The sequence below is a fragment of the Aedes aegypti genome, chromosome 2 (genome assembly GCF_002204515.2).
Source record: "Aedes aegypti strain LVP_AGWG chromosome 2, AaegL5.0 Primary Assembly, whole genome shotgun sequence".
Classification (NCBI taxonomy): Eukaryota; Metazoa; Arthropoda; class Insecta; order Diptera; family Culicidae; genus Aedes; species Aedes aegypti.
In genome coordinates, this window is record NC_035108.1 from 186957900 (window position 1) to 186981072 (window position 23173).

At 39.4% G+C, this 23173-nt stretch overlaps 1 protein-coding gene across 1 annotated transcript; it reads right to left on the reverse strand.

Moving 5' to 3' along the window:
- Window positions 1-670: 670 nt before the first annotated feature.
- LOC23687459 (alcohol dehydrogenase 2) lies at window positions 671-22520 on the reverse strand. The gene is made up of 5 exons (XM_011495397.2): window positions 22368-22520; window positions 22069-22305; window positions 1149-1322; window positions 929-1086; window positions 671-863 (listed from the first exon to the last, which is right to left on the reverse strand). Exons 1-5 carry the CDS (start codon window positions 22461-22463, stop codon window positions 695-697), a joined length of 834 nt encoding a protein of 277 aa, XP_011493699.2. The 5' UTR covers window positions 22464-22520; the 3' UTR covers window positions 671-694.
- Between the last annotated feature and the right edge of the window lie 653 nt (window positions 22521-23173).

Genomic DNA, 23173 nt, shown 5'->3' on the forward strand with positions numbered 1-23173 from the left:
AATTGAGTGCAATTCATCTTATCTATCCCTTATAACAAAAAAAACTGATCATTGACAGAACGTACATATATGTCTGCCACATTCACATCGAACATTTTATGATGCCATAAGAAAACGCAGAGGTCTTAGGTAAGTATTCAACTGATCAAAATTTCCAGCTGTTGCTAGGACGTGGCCAGAGCAACTCTTGTCTGTCGAAGGATGCGTGAATCTAGTCCATTATCCCAATCTAAGTTTGAAAATTCTAGTCGCAGCAATTTTCAGAAATTGCATAAAATATGTTGTACATGTAACTAAGGCAAGATGTGACAACTAGCTTTTTGTAAGTTTTCTTCTTTTTTATGATCTTTGTGCAGCCAGGAATCTGCTGCGCATCGATTTAGATTAAAAAGGAGAGCAGAGCACATAAGATGCCCTAAGGTCATTCCTTGACAACGCTTTTATGCGGACAAATCAGGGGTTGATCCGTTTTAACCACAAGATAAAACACGTATTGTTGAGTCTCTGAGGTGTAACTAGATATGATATTGTACACAAATCGGCACCGTACTTGAATTTTATAGCACTCGTCGTAAATAAATAATTTGCAAATTTGCTGTAAAAAATCATCAATTTTAGTTCATTATTTAATGATATATTTATTTCGGACATTTGGATTGAAAAAGAAAAATTATTCAAAAAAAATAAATCAAATTTATTTGATACAACAACACAACTTTTTCAAACTGAAAAACAACATCATCCACACATATTTATTAGAATTTGGTTTTACTTCCGTAAAACCATCGTTCACTGAAATCCAAATTGACCCCGTTTTCCCTTTGGTAATGGCTTGTACCACGGTTCTCCCTACGGCTATCGGTCTGGAAATAAAGTGGGATAAATGATAACTGCTCCAAGGTTCGGTTTGCTCCAATTTTCATCTTACTTTTGTATTGGCATATTTTCTATAACTTGTTCGATGATTGGTCTCAGAGCAGGAAACGATAACTCTATTTCCGATGAATCACTAAACATTTCCGTTTCGGTAGCTCCAGGACAGACCGCCACCACTTTGACTCCTGTCAGCTTGAATACCGGCTCCACCTAAAACAGCGAAGTCCTAGTTTTATTGAAACGTAATAAATGAACGTTGATCTCTACCTCACCCCGACCGACTTGGTGAATCCGATTACGCCGCTTTTCGAAGCAGAGTAAACCGCCAAACATGGAAAACCTTCCAAACCAGCCAATGATGAAATGTTCACTATAGTCCCTCCGCGGCCCTGCTTTTCCTTGCTCATCAAATCAAATGCTATCATGGAGCAATTTATTAAGGCAGTCTGTAATAAGAAAAATTCTACTGTTTAATAAACATTGACTAAACATATACTGCTTTTCACAATCATATGACCACCCATAATTTTTGGTATAGACGGATTCCATCTAGAATAATCCAAAAAAAAATCCAAATCGTGCCCTTCGTGCCCGATAATCTTCGATGTGGAACAAATTTTACATATGTTATCAGAATGGTAGAAAAGGTGTTTTCTATACATAATCTGATCATTTTAAGAAAAAAAAAACTACTAATTGAACTTTAACACTTCACTTCACATTTACAAAAGAAAAAAAAAATACTAAAAATCACTAGTAAGACGAGCAAATACCTTCAAACTAGAGTGCCTGTAAACAAGAGTGATGTCTTGTTCCAGTTTTGACAGGTCTCCTGCTCGATTGGAACGCAGATTTGTATAGAAATGTAGTTCATCGCTGTTCCAATTTTGACATGGATGCCACTCTTATTTAAATCCACGCTGCTTTAAGGCGAAGTAGGCATTGGCGTAGGAACAGGGGGGGGCAGGGGGCCAGGCTCCCTCCAGAATCATTCAGCCCCCCCCCCCCCCCCCCCCCCCAGAAATGTTTGATGGTAATATACAAAATATGAAAATTGAAGAAATAATAATTTACGTAATTCTAACGTGAACTAAGATCTTCTGAATGAATTGACAAATATTCTTCAGTAATTACGTTCTTTTGTTATGTACAACAATCTTGGGAAAACCTCGCTTGTCGTACACAACATCAGTGTGGCGGTTCTAACTTTGATGAATCGTGCGACATCCGAAAGATTAATCGTCCGGCTGTCGCTCAATTGGTTACCGCAAGAACCAGCTTGTTGTTGTGTGCGATAAGCGCAATTTTTCGACATTTATTTTGCAAAAAATACCGTGATATTGAAACGCGGAAATTTGGTTCCTTGAATTTGTATTTTCTGAATAATGTTTGTAACCGCTGGTTCCATATTTGTGGCTTGTTGGCTCCTCCACAAGCTTCCTTCTCATTCAACCCACCTGCCAGTGAGCACCTAAAACCTAAATCCGACCCTGTAAAAAAATGTGCTGACAGCCTTGCTGGCGGCTGCATCCTTAGTTGTCAGTCAAAATGTGCAGAGCCATTTGATTATTTTATTAGCACTCGTTCCAGGCACTCGCACTCACACTCATTGACAGCGGTTTAAGCGAAGATCAAAACCCTACGAGTTAAAAGAGTTGACCTAAACCTTTAGGTCGAAGGGATCAAAATACCAAATGTCAAACTTCGGGTTTTCAAAAAAAATACCTATCAAAGATAAAAGGGTCCGAACGACGATGAGAATCTCTCATTCTGTCGAAGACTAGTTCAGATAGTGAAGTGCGCGCCGTATAAAAGTAAAAAGTAGGGTTAGGTAAAAGTTGATTAAAAGTTCTATAGTGTGTCTAATGTTCTTGCGTTTTCTTTATAGTTTAAAGTCCATGAAGTCAAAAAGGACGTTACAAACAGATTAAAAGTGCTTAATTCTAAATTCCTAAATGCTAATAGTACGGTTAGTGTTATTTAGAGTAAAATTGTTAAAAGTGTGTTAAATTCTAATTTTGTTAACTAGCTAAACGATAGGAAGTGATCGAAATCTGCCACTACCAGTGAAGAAAACCTGTAAAAATCAAAGAAAAGGTAACAAATCTTTTGTAAATAAGGTGTACTTGTGCGAAATTGGATGGGAATAGTGAGAGAAAAATGACATTTTTGTTGGTGTACTAATGATTCCGGTGTAGGTCCGTTACCGGGCCTTTTCTTTTCTTTTGGGACATCCGGAAGCATTTTCCGGAGATTTTTGATTCTCCGCAGGACATCCCAGGGCCATTCGTGCAAGCGATATTTGCGCGCCGTCCGCGAAGCCGAACGCCATCTTGAACCTCAGCGAGGACAATAGGCGCTATACAACGGCCATCTTTCAACGCCATTGTGGAAGCTGGCGATTACAACCGCGTGGCCTAATTACGGTCGCCTTGATCCATCTACCAGTACCCACGAAGCCCAAATCATCTGGCCGGCCGTCGAAGGCCCACCAAACCCAGTACCCCGCCGGGTATCCGTCAGCATCAATCTACCATTCCGTCGAAAACCCACCAAACCCTGCAATCTGCTGGGTATCCGTCAGCATCGACTGGCCACTCCGTCGCAAACCCACCAAACCCTGCATTCTGTTGGGTATCCGTCTACATGAACCGGCCCATCCGTGCCAAAGCTCGAGTCCAGCGACCTGTCAGTGGTTCTCCAGGTCACCGCCCATCGACCGGTTAGAGAACCAGCCAACCAGCATCCCCCGCATCGCCTGCCATCCCCGAAAAACCGCAAGTACACCAAAATGTCGAAAAACCCTCACTAAATGATATGCCCCTGCGTGGGCGAATAAAATGATAGTATGATAAGATGAAATTTTGGTAGTTGGCCTTTTTTAAGAACGCAAGCCCTACATTATACACCCTTTTGATTTCGGATCGTTTTCCGTGCCCAGAAAGGGGTATCCAGGCCTCGATCTAACTAGTCCGCTGTAAGATCTTTACCTTGCATTCGGATCCACTTTGATCATTGGAAGTTTGGGATTGACATTTGATATTCAGAATCCAGCTCCCGCTTAGGTGAGTGCCGAAGGAGTGTTGTAAGTATTTGTGACGTTGCTAATAAGAATAAACGACCCCGTGCTCGACATAATTTCCCACCCACAATTCTCCCACTGAGCAGCCGAGGGGCTACAAATTGGCGCCCAGCAAAATTAAATTAGCATTCGTTCAAATTTTCTTCACAATTTGACCCTTACCGGAGGGGAAGAAAACATTTCATGTTTTAAGCATTTCGTTCTTCAAACGGAATTAAGTGATCGAGTAAAATGGATTTGGAATTCGAGGTTCAATACAAGCGTTTAATGGTACACCATCTAGAGAAGCATGAAATAGAGCATGAACTGGCCATTAGAGCTGTTCAATTTGATCCTACTGAGACCCGATCTGCAATTCAGAGGCGGCTTGGGGATCGGTTAAAGGAGGAGAAAGACAAGGATAAACTTGATTTGGACTTTTTGAGATGCAATGCGTCTATAGATAATGAAATTAAAGTCATTGATACCAATGTAGATCAAATTAGAGCGTACTTGGAGAATGAATTACGTTTTGAAGGATTAAAGGACAGCCTAAAGTCACGGTTGGTCCATTATTTTGCGCGTGTGCGCCGTGCACAAGAGTTTGCAGAAGCCGACGAAGACTTGACCGACTTTGACAAGCTTCTTAGAACAATTCGCATGCTTATGAACACACACTTTTCAATATTCTCGCCTCTACAGTCTGTGAGAGATGAAGTGATGAAAGAAATTACACGTTCAGTCTCGAACATGAAAATGGCAACCCTTGCCAAGACGAATCAGTCCAAGCAAAGAACTGAGGAGTCGCAGAGGCACTCGAGAGACAATGAAAATCGGGGTTCCGAAACGTCCGAAATGGATGGAGAGGACTTGGGTGCAGTTGGTCCCGCTTCGTCTTCAAATCGCGTATTAAAATCGATCAGAGAACCTGCCAAGAGAAACTTGGAGAGTCTCGCCGCGTGGTATCCGTTCGGTTTCCCGCCATATCCCTCGGGATGGCCGTGTCCGGTTGCCAGTCCGGATACAAATCAATCAGAAAAAGTTCTGCGAAAATTCTCACTTCAGGATAAGTCGAAGTCCAAACCGATTCAACCGGTGGTGACATCGGAGTCGGTAACAGATTCTGAATCCGTTAGTTCGACATCGTCTTCAGATCGTCCGGTAGTTAGATCGCGTAAAGGACATCGTCGCCGCGAGCACCACAAACGTCGGCCAATCTCCGAATGGAACATCAAATATGATGGGAGAGATAACGGCCAAAATTTGATGAAATTCATCAAAGAAATCGAGTTCTACGCGAAATCCGAGAACGTATCGAAAAGGGAACTTTTCCGGTCCGCTATATACCTTTTCAAGGATCAAGCTAAATCTTGGTTCATGTCAGGTGTCGAAAATGAAGATTTCGGTAATTGGGACGAGCTTATCACGGAACTTAAACGCGAATTCCTCAGCCCAGATCATGACCACATGAATGAAATTAAAGCAATCTCACGTAAACAGGGTCCAAAGGAAAGATTTTCTGATTATCTATCTGAGATGCAGAAAATATTCAACTCTCTTACCAAACCCATCTCGGAAGGAAAGAAATTCGAGATTATAATGCGTAATCTACGTTCAGACTATAAGGGTCACGCCGTCGCGTCTAACATAGACAACTTAGCCGACCTTAAGAGATTCGGGAGAAAACTAGATTCCACTTATTGGTATAAGTACGCACAAAACGCTCAAGATCAATCCACGCCGCGAATGAAAGTCCAAGCTAATGAAGTAACCCGTGAGCCTCCCAACAAATCAAAGCCTCAAACTGGAAACCCGAAACAAACCTTTAAATCGAAGAGTTTTTATCGGTCGCAAAAATATGTGTCTGACGATGAACAGTTAACGAACCAATCGCGGCGCGAAACTCCAAAAAACGCGAATCAAAAGGGAAACCAACAAAACACCAAACCCGAAGAAAATAAAGTAGTTCAGTCATGGGTTGACATTTATGTCCCACCCCCGGATGGAACATGTTTCAATTGCCGGCGTCCCGGTCACCATCATAAGGAGTGTAACGGACCGAGAAACAAATTTTGCCTCAGGTGTGGGTTACACCGGGTTGAAACAAAGAATTGCCCATACTGCAAAAAAAACTACAAGTAGACTGCCTGCGAGGGCAGGTCAGTCATGTAGTACGCCAAAATCCCTCATCAAGAGCCTTATCAGACTGTCTGATTCAATCCGGCTACAGCCGTACCCAAACTTCTGACTATGTACCTATTGGTAAAACCCATCTTGAAGAATTGTTCGTTCGTCTAGAGGACGATGACCGTCCGTTTGTAAAAATAACCGTTTTCAACACTCCGATTATCGGGCTACTCGATAGTGGGGCCCATCGTAGTATTTTGGGAGTAGGATCTCTTAAATTGATCAAGTCATGTAAATTGAGACTGTTTCCGGCCGAAGTCGACTTGGTTACGGCCAGTGGACAGAAGCTTGATGTAACAGGCTATGTTAACCTCCCCATTTCCTTCAATGGGCAAACCAAGTTAATCGCAACCTTGGTTGTTCCTGAATTGAAAAGACGTCTTCTGTTAGGAACAGATTTTTGGAAGGCGTTCGGAATAGTTCCAACGGTTCAATCAGTAGCAGTAGAAGAATTACATTATTCCCCAGACGTACGCCCATTGACGGAAGAACAGCTTCAAGATTTAGATTCCATTAAAAAGCTTTTCAAAGTGGCTGTTGACGGTCAATTGGACACGACACCACTGATTTCGCATCGAATCGAACTCACTGATGAGGCAAAACAGTTAGCTCCAGTGCGCATTAATCCGTTTCCTAATTCTCCAAAACGTCAAGAACAAATTAACAAAGAGTTAGACAGCATGCTGGAAGCAGGTATCATCGAGCGATCGTACAGCAATTGGGCTCTGAGGTTAGTCCCAGTGGATAAACCAGACGAGACGGTACGCTTATGCTTAGATGCTCGCAAATTGAATGAGCGTACGGTTAGGGATTCATACCCTTTACCACATGCAGACAGAATCCTCAGCCGTGTGGGACCGTGTAGATATATCTCCACGATTGATCTGTTAAAAGCATCTCTACAAATTCCACTCCACCCAAAGTCGAGGAAATTTACGGCATTTTCCGTGCTAGGCCGTGGGCTGTTTCAGTTCACTCGCATGCCATTCGGGCTGGTCAATAGTCCAGCGACCTTGTCGCGGCTCATGGACCGAGTGCTGGGGGCGGGTGAACTTGAACCGCACGTTTTTGTCTACTTGGACGACATAATCGTCGTAAGTGAGACGTTTGAACAACACGTCCAACTTCTACGAGAAGTCGCTTCTCGATTGAATAGGGCTAATTTGTCTATTAACATTCAGAAGTCGAAATTTTGTCTCTCGGAGCTCCCTTACCTCGGATACATTCTCACCAATCAAGGCCTCAAACCCAACCCTGACCGAGTAGAAGCAATTATAAACATTGAACGCCCCAACAGTATTCGTGCACTGAGGCGCTTCCTTGGAATGTGCAACTATTATAGGCGCTTTATTGCCAGTTATAGTGATGTTGTACGTCCGTTAACTGATTTATTGAAGGACAAGCCTAAATCCATCCGGTGGAATGAATCCGCAGAAGCCTCATTCGTCAGGATCAAAGAGTTGCTCATAAGCTCCCCTCTACTTGCCAGTCCCGACTTCAGTAAGCCATTTTGCATTCATTGTGATGCCAGCGATACGGCCATAGCCGGGGTTTTAACCCAAGAAAGAGATGGAGCCGAACAACCCATAGCTTATTATTCACAAAAGCTGACTGGCCCAGAACAACGGTACTTTGCTACGGAGAAGGAGGCGCTAGCCGTACTCAAATCCATTGAGAAGTTTCGGTGCTACGTGGAGGGTTCAAAGTTTACGGTAATAACCGACGCCTCGGCCCTCACGTATATCTTACGAAGTAGTTGGCGGACCTCGTCTCGTCTTTGTCGATGGAGTATAGAACTTCAACGGCATGATATGGTCATCAAACACCGTCGAGGGATCGACAATGTGGTGCCTGATACCCTATCAAGAGCTGTTGAAGTTCTCGCACTAGATCGACAGGGGACTGACTGGTACTCGAAACTAATGAAAAATGTTCAAGAAGAACCTGAGAAATATAAAGACTTCCGTCTTGAGAATGGAGTCTTAAGAAAGCTCGTATCTACTCAGGGTGACACCTTGGACTACCACTTTGAGTGGAAGACCTGTGTGCCCAAAGAAATGCGCGAGAATGTGCTGGTAGAAGAGCATGACGATGCTCTGCACCTTGGAACAGACAAAACGATAGCCAAAATCAAGAAGAAGTACTACTGGCCAAATCTAGCAAATGATGTTCGATCGCATATCCGAAAATGTTCGGTATGTCATGAGAGCAAGCCTGCAAATCATTCACAACATCCGACTGTAGGCTCGCCCAGACTGGCCTCGAAGCCATTTCAAATAATCGCGGTGGATTTTATTCAATCGCTACCGCGGAGCAAAGCCGGAAACGCTCACTTGTTTGTAGTGATGGACGTATTCTCCAAATTTTGTTTACTGGTCCCAGTAAGACAAATAACTGCTCCAAAAGTCTGTGAAATCCTCGAAAACCATTGGTTTCTGCGATATTCCACACCGGAGTTCCTTATTTCAGACAATGCGTCAACATTTTTGTCGACCCATTTCCAAGATCTCCTACAAAGGTTTCATGTCCAACATTGGACGAACCCTAGGCACCACAGTCAGTCGAACCCGGTGGAGCGCCTTAACAGAACCATCAACGCATGCATCAGAACTTATGCCAGGTCTGATCAAAAGCTGTGGGACACCAAGGTTCCCGACATTGAGTGTGCACTTAACACCTCTCCCCATGGAGCAACCGGTTACAGTCCATATCGTATTCTGTTTGGTCACGAAATCGTGGGCCTTGGTGATGAGCATCGTATAGATAGGGACACAGAAGACCTTTCGGATGGGGAACGAGTGGAAAGAAAACTCCAGATAGATCGGTCTGTTTACGAGCTGGTACATAAAAATCTGCAAAAACAATTCAACAAAAATTCACAATCGTACAATCTACGACACAAAACTTTTGCACCTACTTATTCTGCTGGTCAAAAGGTGTACAAACGGAATTTCCGTCAATCCTCAGCTCCGAACAGCTACAACGCAAAATTGGGCCCCTGCTATCTTCCATGCACTGTGGTCGCCCGTATTGGAACCTCTTCCTATGAACTGGCGGATGAAAGCGGTAAATGCATAGGAGTCTTTTCCGCTGCTGACTTGAAGCCAAGAGAATCCTGAAAATAAACGTAAACAAAAGAAAATTCTTCAACTTAACTCTCATTGATACGTATCAAATCAAAACTTCCTCAATGCAGCTGCGGCCGAAGCTGTACATCGTGTAGTTACACCTGTAACGAAACGAAAACAAAGCACTAGTCATTCAATCAAAAACCGTAAAACGCTTGCACTGTTCCTAATTCGATCCAAAACCAAGAAAATAGCTCCCTTTCTTGCATGTCTCCCCTCCAACAGGCTGTTGAAAACATGAATGAATTTGGTACCTGAACGGCAGACAATTAGCAGCTTCTGTTAATGTGCGCACTATCTTCCGGGGACATACAATGAAGAGACCTATTTCCACTGCTCCATGATCACTTGTTTTTACTTACCAGCAGTCCAGTTTACAATTTTCCACCTAATTTTGCCAAGTTTTGATCGTAATAAAAACTTTAGCTTCTCCATTATGCTTTTGGTGGGCATTCCGTAGAGTAGAACATTTGACGTTTAAGTGTTTTTGTGTTGGTGAGTGACTCATGTATGTTGTCTTTCCAATGAGTGAAAGAGTTACTCGTGTGGCACAGTGTTGCCAGAAATATCTTTGTACAACTCAAAATGTTTTTGCAACACAAAACAAATATGAAGTTGATTTGAATGTTTGCTCCCAACCCCTTGCGCAGTCAAAATGAATGTTTTCATTCATTTTGAACTGGGAGGACGGGGTATTTGTAACCGCTGGTTCCATATTTGTGGCTTGTTGGCTCCTCCACAAGCTTCCTTCTCATTCAACCCACCTGCCAGTGAGCACCTAAAACCTAAATCCGACCCTGTAAAAAAATGTGCTGACAGCCTTGCTGGCGGCTGCATCCTTAGTTGTCAGTCAAAATGTGCAGAGCCATTTGATTATTTTATTAGCACTCGTTCCAGGCACTCGCACTCACACTCATTGACAGCGGTTTAAGCGAAGATCAAAACCCTACGAGTTAAAAGAGTTGACCTAAACCTTTAGGTCGAAGGGATCAAAATACCAAATGTCAAACTTCGGGTTTTCAAAAAAATACCTATCAAAGATAAAAGGGTCCGAACGACGATGAGAATCTCTCATTCTGTCGAAGACTAGTTCAGATAGTGAAGTGCGCGCCGTATAAAAGTAAAAAGTAGGGTTAGGTAAAAGTTGATTAAAAGTTCTATAGTGTGTCTAATGTTCTTGCGTTTTCTTTATAGTTTAAAGTCCATGAAGTCAAAAAGGACGTTACAAACAGATTAAAAGTGCTTAATTCTAAATTCCTAAATGCTAATAGTACGGTTAGTGTTATTTAGAGTAAAATTGTTAAAAGTGTGTTAAATTCTAATTTTGTTAACTAGCTAAACGATAGGAAGTGATCGAAATCTGCCACTACCAGTGAAGAAAACCTGTAAAAATCAAAGAAAAGGTAACAAATCTTTTGTAAATAAGGTGTACTTGTGCGAAATTGGATGGGAATAGTGAGAGAAAAATGACATTTTTGTTGGTGTACTAATGATTCCGGTGTAGGTCCGTTACCGGGCCTTTTCTTTTCTTTTGGGACATCCGGAAGCATTTTCCGGAGATTTTTGATTCTCCGCAGGACATCCCAGGGCCATTCGTGCAAGCGATATTTGCGCGCCGTCCGCGAAGCCGAACGCCATCTTGAACCTCAGCGAGGACAATAGGCGCTATACAACGGCCATCTTTCAACGCCATTGTGGAAGCTGGCGATTACAACCGCGTGGCCTAATTACGGTCGCCTTGATCCATCTACCAGTACCCACGAAGCCCAAATCATCTGGCCGGCCGTCGAAGGCCCACCAAACCCAGTACCCCGCCGGGTATCCGTCAGCATCAATCTACCATTCCGTCGAAAACCCACCAAACCCTGCAATCTGCTGGGTATCCGTCAGCATCGACTGGCCACTCCGTCGCAAACCCACCAAACCCTGCATTCTGTTGGGTATCCGTCTACATGAACCGGCCCATCCGTGCCAAAGCTCGAGTCCAGCGACCTGTCAGTGGTTCTCCAGGTCACCGCCCATCGACCGGTTAGAGAACCAGCCAACCAGCATCCCCCGCATCGCCTGCCATCCCCGAAAAACCGCAAGTACACCAAAATGTCGAAAAACCCTCACTAAATGATATGCCCCTGCGTGGGCGAATAAAATGATAGTATGATAAGATGAAATTTTGGTAGTTGGCCTTTTTTAAGAACGCAAGCCCTACATTATACACCCTTTTGATTTCGGATCGTTTTCCGTGCCCAGAAAGGGGTATCCAGGCCTCGATCTAACTAGTCCGCTGTAAGATCTTTACCTTGCATTCGGATCCACTTTGATCATTGGAAGTTTGGGATTGACATTTGATATTCAGAATCCAGCTCCCGCTTAGGTGAGTGCCGAAGGAGTGTTGTAAGTATTTGTGACGTTGCTAATAAGAATAAACGACCCCGTGCTCGACATAATTTCCCACCCACAATTCTCCCACTGAGCAGCCGAGGGGCTACATGTTCAAGCATAAAGCACCATTTTTACTGCCTTATGATTTCCCAAGTTTTTTTTAGGATGCTCGAGGTATCCGATGATGATGATTACCCGTATAAGAGCTCTTTAAATAAATCCACACATTATTTATGATTCGTTTAAAGTCCGACAAAATTAAATGAAAAAAAAAGCCAAAATAACTGAAGGAACCTTAATGAAAAAAAAGATGGCTGAAATTTAAAGCGAAAATAAGGCTAAATTCATAACAGAATTTCTTAGAGATTTCAGCGTGGGTTAGGGTTCTAAAAATAGTCTGTTTTTCAATTATTTTCAAACAATTTTGCATGAATGCAACTTTTCCAAGAAAATGTTTTATATTCTCAAAAATTTTAGTATAATCAAATTTCTCAAGAGGAGAGAGTGGCTTCATACCTGCTACTACAAATTTCTTTAAAAATATTCAAATAATATAGTGAGAATAGTTCGTACTTACAACGTGAATTCCTCCTGGAGCACAACCATTCCTCATATGGGTACTTTTTATCCACATATATGTTATATGGTGGGCTTCGCAGCCGTGTGGTTAGCGGCATCAGTCGTTTAGGCGTATTGTGCTACGGAGTGTGGGTTCGATTCCCGCCCCAGTCGGAGAAAACTTTTCGTCAAAACGACAAATTCTTCACTGGCCCACTGGTCGTTCCGTGTGTCCGCTGTCTAATGTAAGTTATGTTCAGTCTGTGCAGCCTATGGCTAAAGACGGTGTAAATTGTCTTTTTTTTTTCTTTTTTTCACGAATTCAACTAAAAAAATCTCAACCTTTCAAAAGATCAAACTTTTCCTTCGCAATTCCTTCAAAAAATCAATAAATACTTTAGAGTATTTTCGCGAAAGAGTTTATAAAAAAAAATTTGAACGTCCTATTTCACTTTAAACTTTAAAGGAATGTTTGAACTTTTAAAAATTTTCTCAGGGAGGCATTTTTTAAAGTAATTCTAAACATTATTTTCGTGATAGCATTTTGATGGAATGCGGGGAGCAATACCTTACTGATTTTTAGGTAAATAACTTATAAAACAATTCAAGAATTTTCTTTGGAAGAAAAAAGTGCATATGTATCTGTGGAGAACTTCTTTTAGCAATCGATAAAATCCTTTTCGCAATAGAATCTTGTTTAATTGTTTATAAAAATCTTGTGGAATTTTACAAGGAATGCTTAGAGTAACCTGGAAGAGTCATTTAACCCTCTAATACCCAACCCCGCCTTTAGACGGGGTACACTTTGGAATTTTGTGTATTTTTTCGTAGCTCGGAAATTAAAATGATTTTATTTTTGGCTTAAACCTTGACTCATAACATGCATATAAGAAAAGTTTTTTATGATTTTTGAAACTTTTTTGTATTATTGAAAATAGTTTGAAAAATTGTATTCTTATATACTCTTCAAATGCCAGGGATTCATTTAACGTGTATTATAAAAAATCGTACCTTTTATATTTTTCTACGATCAACCTATCATAGAAAAAGAGCCTGATGGTATTGAAATGATTTCAAATTTGTTTTTCCGTTAGTTACACGGAAAATAAAAAATGTTCCAGAAAAAAATTGAAAAAATCATATTTTCAAATGTATAGTAAAAACTCTAATTTTTATTATTGTCAAAAATAAGTAACCAGAAGAGGCTTCAAGAAAAAATTGAAAAGGATAGGGATGTTCAAAAATAAAAATAATAAAAATCAAAAACCAAAATTCATAAATTTGCGAAGAAAAATAAATCATTGCGCAAACCGTGTTTAGAATGATTTTAGATAACGAAAAATTATGTTTAAATCGAAAACAAAAATTTGGGTATTAGAGGGTTAATATTTTTTGCAAGAAGTCTTGAATAATTTATGCCGTGATTTTTTTTATGCAAACCATGAAGAATTTCTATGAGATACATATTCTGAAAGTTTAGGAAGAACCCCAAAGGCAAAGTTAAGAAAACTGTTAGGACAATCTTTGATGAATTTGTAGGAAGAATCCTTACTTGGTGATTTTGAAGACGATTTTGGTGATTATTATATTATTAAGGAATAACTGGATAATATTTCAATCTAACGATTAGAATTTATATGTAATAAGTACTTATAGGACCTTCATGGAGAAATGTTTAAAATTCGAAATTCTTTAAGAGATACTTTTAAGCAATGTGGTACAGATTCTTCGAGATTTTTTTTATTAAGATCAGAAAGCCTAAAGAAATTTCAGGAAATAAAATGTTGAATAATAACTACTAATCCTGAAAATGATTTACATGGGAAACACAAGAAGAACTCAGTGAAAACTAGTAAATGAGTTTTTGGAGAATGCCCTGGAAAAGTATGGAAATAAATCATGAAGAAATTTTCGACCTGAACAATTCGTTGAAGAATTACGAGATATTAAACGTGGAAGACTTCTTGAAGGATTTTTCATCTGGATTGGACAAAAAATGAATATTTTTAGTAGTGAAAATTAAAATTTACAAGTATTACTGCTGTGAGACAAAATCACAAACAAATAAAATTGATACAAATCTATGCAAGCTACGAAATTTCTAAAGGTTGTGACTGACATTTCGTCGATAAACCAAGAATTTTCCAGCCCCCCCTAGGCCCCCTCCAGGAAAAAATCCTAGCTACGCCAATGGAAGTAGGCCGCCATTGAAATTTGTACGCGTCGTTGATGATTGTTGCTAATTCATCTCACGATTTCGGATCAAAGAAAATCAGTTGGTTTTGCACTGACACAGCTGAAAAAGTATCAGCATACTTTAAGCATGTTAGCGCGTACAGTGATACTTTTTCAAGTCAATATAAACTATCAAGACTGAGTTTTATCGCTTTGAAATGCAAGCTGAAAAGTCATCATTGTTGCCAAAACGAATGACGCGCTACTTAGCCTTAAACTGTAATATGTTGCTTATCTTGACAGATAGGCCTACTTTGTCTGTGACTTACAGACTTCTTCAGTGTCGAGTGCTGTAAACTGTTTTTTGAAATTTCTCATCGTAATAGGCTATTTTTTATCACGCCAATCTGTCATGAAACGGCCTACTTTCCTGCACTGAAGTATGCAGTGCGGGAAAAGTCATTACGCATCTAAAACCAGTGCTGTAATGATTCATTACGCAATGCTTTTTCATTACGCAACTGTTTTGAGTTGCGTAATGAATCATAACACAACAATTTTTCAGAAATTGTAAAATAATGGTGAATGCTCTCCGATATTAATTTCGGATACCCTCAAGTGGTTTTCTACGAAATTGCAAAGTGTTGTACGTAACTCGTTGCAGAACTCGATTTTTACAACACTCGTCGTAATTATCCTATTCGGCAAGCCTCGTAGGATAAATTTACGACTCGTGCTGTAAAAATTATCATTCTGCAACTTGTTCCGTAAACTACTATTATCGCATTCAAGAATTCTTGCCATCTTGAGTGAAACAGCAACATTTCATAATCTTGCATCCAACCTACGCCAATGTTGCATGCCTTCTTGCATCTTGAAAGTGAAATTGCAAACGAGTATGCTCTGTTTGCACGATAATAGTTGGATATTCTGTCGAAAATAATGCACATGAAAGGCTCTGTCATTTCATGTGCATTATTTATGATTGAAATTTCAGCTTAAAATCATGTAAACCTAGCCATTTTGCTTGCAACATTCTTTGAGAGTAGACGTTTCGCGTCTGATATTAAGGATTTTTCTAGCAATATTGAAAAAAATAGATGTATGTAGGTTTTATCATTGAATCATACATTAAATGGCTTGATTGGAGCTAAAATTACGTTACGTTTGTATCTAAGATTTGTTTGATGTGAAATACTCGTAACTTTTGCATTAGTTTTGCTCAACTGACTAACACAAATTATGTTATTTTGTTTAGCCATGATGCAGTTCCTGTACTAACAAAGATACCCCATTTGACAGTACTATTTACATCCGTCCAACATTATTTGTATTTAATTTAACAATTGAATTGATAGAATTCAAAATTAAAAAAAAAAAAAACATTGAAACATAAATTAGATTGTGAGAACTTTCGAGCCATCACCATTCTAAATGCGGCCTTCAAAGTATTATCCCAGATCATCTTCCGTCGTCTGTCACCTGTAGTAAACGAGTTCGTGGGAAGTTATCTAGCCGGTTTCGTTGACGGCCGATCGACAATGGACCAGAACTTTACTTCACGGCAAATCCTCCAAAAATGTCGTGAATACCAGGTCCCAACGCATCACCTCTTCATCGATTTTAAGGCGGCATACGACAGTATCGACCGCGTAGAGCTATGGAAAATCATGGACGAGAACAGCTTTCCCGGGAAGCTCACGAGACTGATAAGAGCGACGATGGAAGGTGTGCAAAATTGTGTGAAGGTTTCAGGCGAACACTCCAGTTCGTTTGGATACCGCCGGGGACTACGACAAGGTGATGGACTTTCGTGCCTGTTGTTCAATATTGCGCTAGAAGGTGTTATGCGGAGAGCCGGGCTTAACAGCCGGGGTACAATTTTTACGAGATCCAGTCAATTTGTTTGCTTCGCGGATGATATGGACATCGTCGGCCGAACATTTTAAAAGGTGGCAGAACTGTACACCCGCCTGAAACGCGAGGCAGTAAAAGTTGGACTGGTGGTGAATGCGGCCAAGACAAAGTACATGCTAGCTGGTGGAGCCGAGCGCGACAGGGCTCGCCTAGGTAGCAGTGTTACGATTGACGGGGATACTTTCGAGGTGGTCGACGAGTTCGTCTACCTTGGATCCTTGCTGACGGCTTACAATAATGTTAGCCGTGAAATACGGAGGCGCATCATCAGTGGAAGTCGGGCCTACTATGGCCTCCAGAAGAAGCTGCGGTCAAAAAAGATTCACGCCCGCACCAAATGTACCTTGTACAAAACGCTCATAAGGCCGGTAGTCCTCTACGGGCATGAAACGTGGACGATGCTCGAGGAGGACCTGCAAGCACTTGAAGTCTTCGAACGTCGGGTGCTTAGGACGATCTTCGGCGGTGTGCAGGAGAACGGTGTGTGGCGGCGAAGGATGAACCACGAGCTCGCCCAACTCTACGGCGAACCCAGTATCCAGAAGGTGGCCAAAGCTGGCAGGATACGATGGGCAGGGCATGTTGCAAGAATGCCGGACAGCAACCCTGCAAAGTTGGTGTTCGCTTCGGATCCGGTTGGTACAAGAAGGCGTGGAGCGCAGCGAGCTAGGTGGGCGGATCAAGTGCGTATCGATTTGGTGAGCGTGGGGCAGAACCGAGGATGGAGAGATGCGGCCGTGTATTGTGGCGTGAAATTGTTGATTCAGTGTTATCTGTGTAGATGTTAACTAAATAAATGAAATGAATGAAGATTTCTAGATGAGAGATGGAATGGTGGGGAAACAACAATAGTAGCAGCAATCGATTTAAGAAAAGCATTTGACAAGCAGTTCCTAAGTTACTTGAAAAAATAGCAGTTCCAAATCACAATACAAATAGGGTAATGCAAACACTTAATGCAGAACACACATGTATATTATGGGAAGGGATATGCACAGAGGAAATGATAAAAGCTAAGGGTATAAAACAAGGTTGACCATTATAACCTTACATATTCACACTAATTATACAGGGCATATTATGAGAAGTTTAAAAAAGTATTCTGTTAATATGTTAGAGTCTGATAACGATAAACTACCAGTAATTATAGTATTTGCAGTATTACATATTTATTATAGCAAAATCGCTAAAAGAGATAGAGGATATTGTTAAAATACTTAAAACAAAATTGGAAAAAATGGATTAGAAGTTAATAATAACAAGAGCCAAATTATGATAAGAGAACCAATTTTGGACAGAAATAAACCGAAACAATGCTAGTAATACTTTTAGTAAAATACTTCACCTATTATACAGATGGAACGGTCATCTTCCTCAGTCCATAGGCTGTTTCAGATAGTTTGTTCCATATTACTACAAAATAATTCAATACATACATCGTAATATCTACAACGAAACGGTTGCGTGCATTTGTATTTTATTTCGGTCTGGTTTAAGAAGAAACAAGTAGCTCGTACCGGAGAGAAAATCAGTTTTAAGATCACTTCTCTACAATTTCTCGGTATTACCGTGTTTTGTTTTAACTGGGTTTTAAGTATAGTATTTTAAGTTTTTTTTCCGCCGGTGCTTTTTTTTCGTTCTGATATACAATTATGGAATAAATCGATGATCCTGGAGGGATCGATTCTGCTTATACGTTATTAAGCGGAAAACGTCGGGTAATCCATCAGTAGTACGTGAAACATAATTATACACACTGTAAATAACACAAATCTTCTCTTTTAATAGCCGGATTTCAAGAGATTAAACTAAAAAAACCTTAACCTACAAATGCCCTGAGTCTATCGCTAGCTTTTCAGGCGAATCCTGACCGTATACCCCATCCAACCCCCAACTCCGTAGCACTTATGAGGGCGTCGCTGAGTCGGTAGCCTCTCATTAAGTAAGTACTACATAAACATTTCCTTCCCCTATCCTAAGTTACGGTAAAGATGGGCGTGGCCGGGAATAGTGATGTTTATGCTATTGGTATTCTTGTTTATGATTGGTTCGAGGTTTACTCTCCAGAATTGTTCCTGAAAGTAGTCTGAACGAGATTGTTAAAAGAAACATAAACGTTGCTAGTATTTAATCTACGAAGTATACCGTAACGGTGGTAGGTCATTTGGCATAAAGTCGTTTGGCATAAAGCCGTTTGGCATAATGGTCGTTTGGCATAATGGTCATTTGGCATAAAGTCGTTTGGCATAATGCTCGTTTGGCATAATGGTCGTTTGGCATAATGAGTCTTAAATCAAGAATTGCTTAAGATGACATTCGTTTTTACGTTTCTATTAAATCTTTCTGATGATATCACGCTTGTTTTTGGAGTCATGATACAAAATGATACTTTATTCAACAATCATATGCTCTTAATTAAACTAAAGCATATTGAAAAGTTACTGTCAATAATATTTTATTATATACCCAGAAATTACCCTTTTTGAAATATTAATTCTTCTTTTAAGTTTGCTATTGGAAAAAAAATCGCACTAAAGATTTTGATAGCAGAAATTCACCCTTCTTTCAAACGTTCAAGGTTTTTTTTCTAAATATGATGAAACTATAATTATAGATATAAAAACCGTTGATTTAAAATTTAAATAAATTTCACCTTATTTTATACATAGGCTGTTCTTTGGAGCTATATTTTTTTAAATATTTTATTGTTTCCAAGTGACAAAAGGGTGGCATACGATAACATTGATGTGCTCAACTAATCAGCGAATTGAGACATTATTTACTGCAGTTACTTCGATGCGTTGTGCTACTTTTCTCCGAATGTCGTTTCCCCGAACGCCAGTTCCCCGAATATCCCGTTTCCCGAAAAGTTTTTAGCCCTCATAATTGTCGTAACTTTATACATTTCAAGGTGGTGAACAAACTGGTCATCTAATATGCACCCTTCTTTATTTAATTGGCGGTTCTTTCGAGTTTTACCGTTTAACCGAGAATGACAGAATACCTCCTTCTTTTGATTGCTTATCGTTCTTTCTCGTTCACTATCCAGCCACTGAAGACTATTATAGCACTTATTTAAACCGCTCATTCGGGGAGATGGCATTCAGGGAAAAGGGTCATTTGATGAACAGGGAACCAACATTTGAAGAAACCACATTCGGGGAAAAGTAGCACAAACACTTCGATCATTCTGAACGCAATTGTTGATGTCTTTCAGTTTTATTATGCCACAATAATTTTTGTCGTCCAATCTTCCATTGATTTAATCATAAATTTTGCCTTCTTTTAAAAACAGGTTGTTCTTTATATTTATACTGTTTTGAATATTATTATTTAGTAAACCTAAGTGTTAACTTTTTTTTATTTTGCTAGTCAATCAATTTTTACAAGACGTGCTGTTGTAATAATAATTACTTTAGAACCTGCTTTTATTTTTCCTCTCTTATAAGCAGGTGAAATCAACTCACTGTAAAAAATCTGAACTGCTACGGCAAATGAAATGTAATATGTTGTTAACAAAATGTTAATAAAATCTTAAATTTGTTTTACCAAATTAGGATGATAGTGTTGTCTAATAACACAGAACACCTAGATATAAGAAATGAATGTAATGTTTGAAATGATACTAATAAAAAAAGGTTCTAAACTGCCAATATTCAATTTTTTTTTTTTGCAAAGGCATGATCTCCTTTCGAAATATGCTGGAAAAACATTATCTCAATCACAAATTTATATTAAATGGTTGAAAAGTTTTGCCACAAATGTTTTCTTATAAAAATGTGTTGTTCATTGGAGTTATGCTTTGAGAAGATTTTTTTTTTTTGCGTTAGCGCCTTAAACATTTTAAACGAAGAATGATCTGCTCTCATATATAGGCTATTTTTTTATTATGCTGCTGTAATAGGTCTTTGGAGCTATTTATATTTCTTTTATCAAGTAATTTTCATCAAGTGTTACGTCCAAACTGGGACAGAGCTTGATCTGCAGCGAAATATTCTATGAGCGTTCGCTTTATGAATTACTGCGAACTTTCTTTGCTAATTTACTATATTCAAATATGTATATCGCAACAAGCTCAAAGATACTCTATGTTCTGGGGTGTAGAAAAAAATAATATTCCGAAAAGATCTTCCACCAGACCCGTCACGAGTTTTATTTAGTAATGCTATCCAATGTCACAACAATTTTAGACATTCATAGCTTGGAAAATCTCTGAACGAACACCACGCTTGTTGAGAACCTACCAAAAATGTTTGCTATGGGCTCGGTTGTGTCGATCTCGGTAAAAGCTTCAAAAATACCGTTATTCATTCTAAGTCAATGATTATACCAAACGGCCATTATGCCAAATGACAATTATGCCAAACGTCAATTATGCCAAACGACCGTTATGCCAAACGGGGTACAATCTACCGTAACTACGCTAACGCTAATATACCGAAACAAGTGAACATAGATGGAGAAGATTATGAAGTAGTGAATAATATGAGATACCTAGGAACATATTTATCAGATACATTAGATAGGCCACGAACTTCAAAGAAGAGATGTAAATTAGCGATAGGAAGTAGCAGGATAATGATAGAATTTTTGAGAACCACCCTGGAGCTTAGCGAAATTAATGTATAAGACAGTCATCTTACCAGCAATCACATACGGACTTAAGACGGAAACATTGATTAAAAGAAATAGGAAGTCAATAACGAAGTATGAATTGCAGATATTGAAAGAAATGATTTAGTATTGAAGAGACAGGCCAAGAGGGAGATTAACTGCATCAAAATTATTAGATGGTAAAATAGCAGTAAAAAATATAAGGGTAATGAGAATAAACATTGGGACATAAACAGAGAAGAGTAGAAGGACATCCATTAAAAATAGCAGAAAATCTTTAGATGCAAAAAGAAGAAGATAGACCAGCCAAAACATGGAATGAAGCGGTTAGGGAAGATAAGGATAGACTACCAAACGTAACAGATGTGGATTGGAATAGAATATTGAAAGATAAGTACGAATTAAAATGGCAGGCAGAGACGATATATAAAACAACGGTTAGTTAAGAAGAATCAGAATCAGGTATAGATGAATGAAGAAAATGTTGAAAAGAGCAAAACAAAAAAAGCATGAAATCACGTATAATGTTTAGATCTTACGTAAGATTAGGAAAACATAATATAACATAATACTTGAAGTGCAACAGCATTAGATTCACACAGATTTAATAATATTTAGTAAAAATATGGAATTTTAGATCAAATAAAACGTGAACTGCGCCTATTCAGTATTGCTGGACCTGGTCAAATAATTGCGTTTAATGAGCATCCAGATGGATTAGCAAAATGGCACGGACATCCAACATCCAAGTAACAACGCGGTTGGCCAAGGTGCAGATTGATTAAAAAAAGGAATTTAAAATGTTATATTAATTATATGTATAATAATATATGTCTGGGATCAAGAACTAATAAAGCACACTTACAAAAAAATATAAATAATTACACACACATACATATAATTTATGAATCATTAATTAACATTCAAACCTAGTCCTTAACCAAAACTACGTATCAGATTTGTCCCACTTCATTCATATTTTCTTGTATTCGAAAAAATATGGGTGGTTATATCATTATGAAAAGTGATAGTTTTATTTTACAAAAATATTGTAAAAATGTAAGCTATTAGGAGACACGTAACAATTTCCAAAACTCGAACTTGCCAAAAGAAAATAGTTTGATAAAAATGACGATTATGATGATTAAAATGTGGCTTTATTAAATTACGTACCAAATTTGTTGCAATACACCTTGCTGGATTCTTTTCATCAACGATTCCTGCACAGTTGATAAAAATATCAATCGATCCCATCCACTGGACTGCATCTTGACGGAGGACCTTTTCCAAACGTTGTGTATCGGTAATGTCGCACTGACTGTAGAATACCTCAACCTTCGGGTTGCAAGTCATTAGATTCGTTTGCTTTGTCGGGTCCAGTTGTTCTCCAAGGTCCAGAATTAAAACTTTCTACGGGAAAAATATTTTGTAGAATACAAAACTATCACAATATAATATAAGTCGTATTTGACCGAAACTCCCGTTTTGAGCAGCTGCTCGGCTATGCTGAAGCCAATTCCTCTAGCTCCACTGGTAATCACAGCATTTTGACCTTCCAGATCAGCCATTTGAGATTCGTATACTGTGTCTGGTTGTGCGCCCGAGAATGTTCATACTGATGTGCGATACGTTGGCTATGAGGCAGATTAATGTGCATTTCTATTTGCGTGCATCAGATATACTGTAAATGGGAGTAGCATTGAACTGTTGCCTATCGTTGTTTTTTTTTTATTTCCTGTAGTCAAATTTTGCATTTTCAACAGTCAATATCTCGAAAACTAGACGTGTCATGATATTTCTGAAAACGGCAATGGACTCAGCAACCCTGAAAATAATCCACACGTTCGATCCTAATTCTTTTCAACGTGGATCTGTCGTGTCGAATTGCAAGGTGAAATGACGTGTAAAACTTGTGATTATGTTAAGGATTGACTTTGGTTCGATAGCTAAGTCTTTGACACATGATTTGAACGTGTTCTACAATGGCAATATCCATCACTAGTAGAACTAGTTTGCCTATCATGACAAGGACTCACATTTGCCATTCACACGTGACATGTTAAATAACATGTTATTTTTGGAGAAACCGGGCGCTCGTAATGGGTGCCTGTAATCGGAAAATCACGCAATCGCTAATAAGTCCTACAGCAAAGTTTTCAATAATTTGTACATTTCATTTTCGATTGCCGATAGGGACTGGTTTTACACCATCGTTTGATGTTTTTTTTACAATTAGTGAAAATTCACGTGTGAAACACATTGATCGAGCTTGTAGAAT

What these genes read in the sequence shown, in the direction of transcription:
- LOC23687459 (XM_011495397.2), bottom strand. Translation starts at nt 22,463, where the DNA reads ATGGCTGATCTGGAAGGTCAAAATGCTGTGATTACCAGTGGAGCTAGA. An exon ending in TGCTCAAAACGGGAGTTTCG is followed by an intron (nt 22,306 to 22,367) that starts GTCAAATACGAC and finishes TTTTTCCCGTAG; the next exon opens with AAAGTTTTAATTCTGGACCT. An exon ending in GATTCACCAAGTCGGTCGGG is followed by an intron (nt 1,087 to 1,148) that starts GTGAGGTAGAGA and finishes TCGCTGTTTTAG; the next exon opens with GTGGAGCCGGTATTCAAGCT.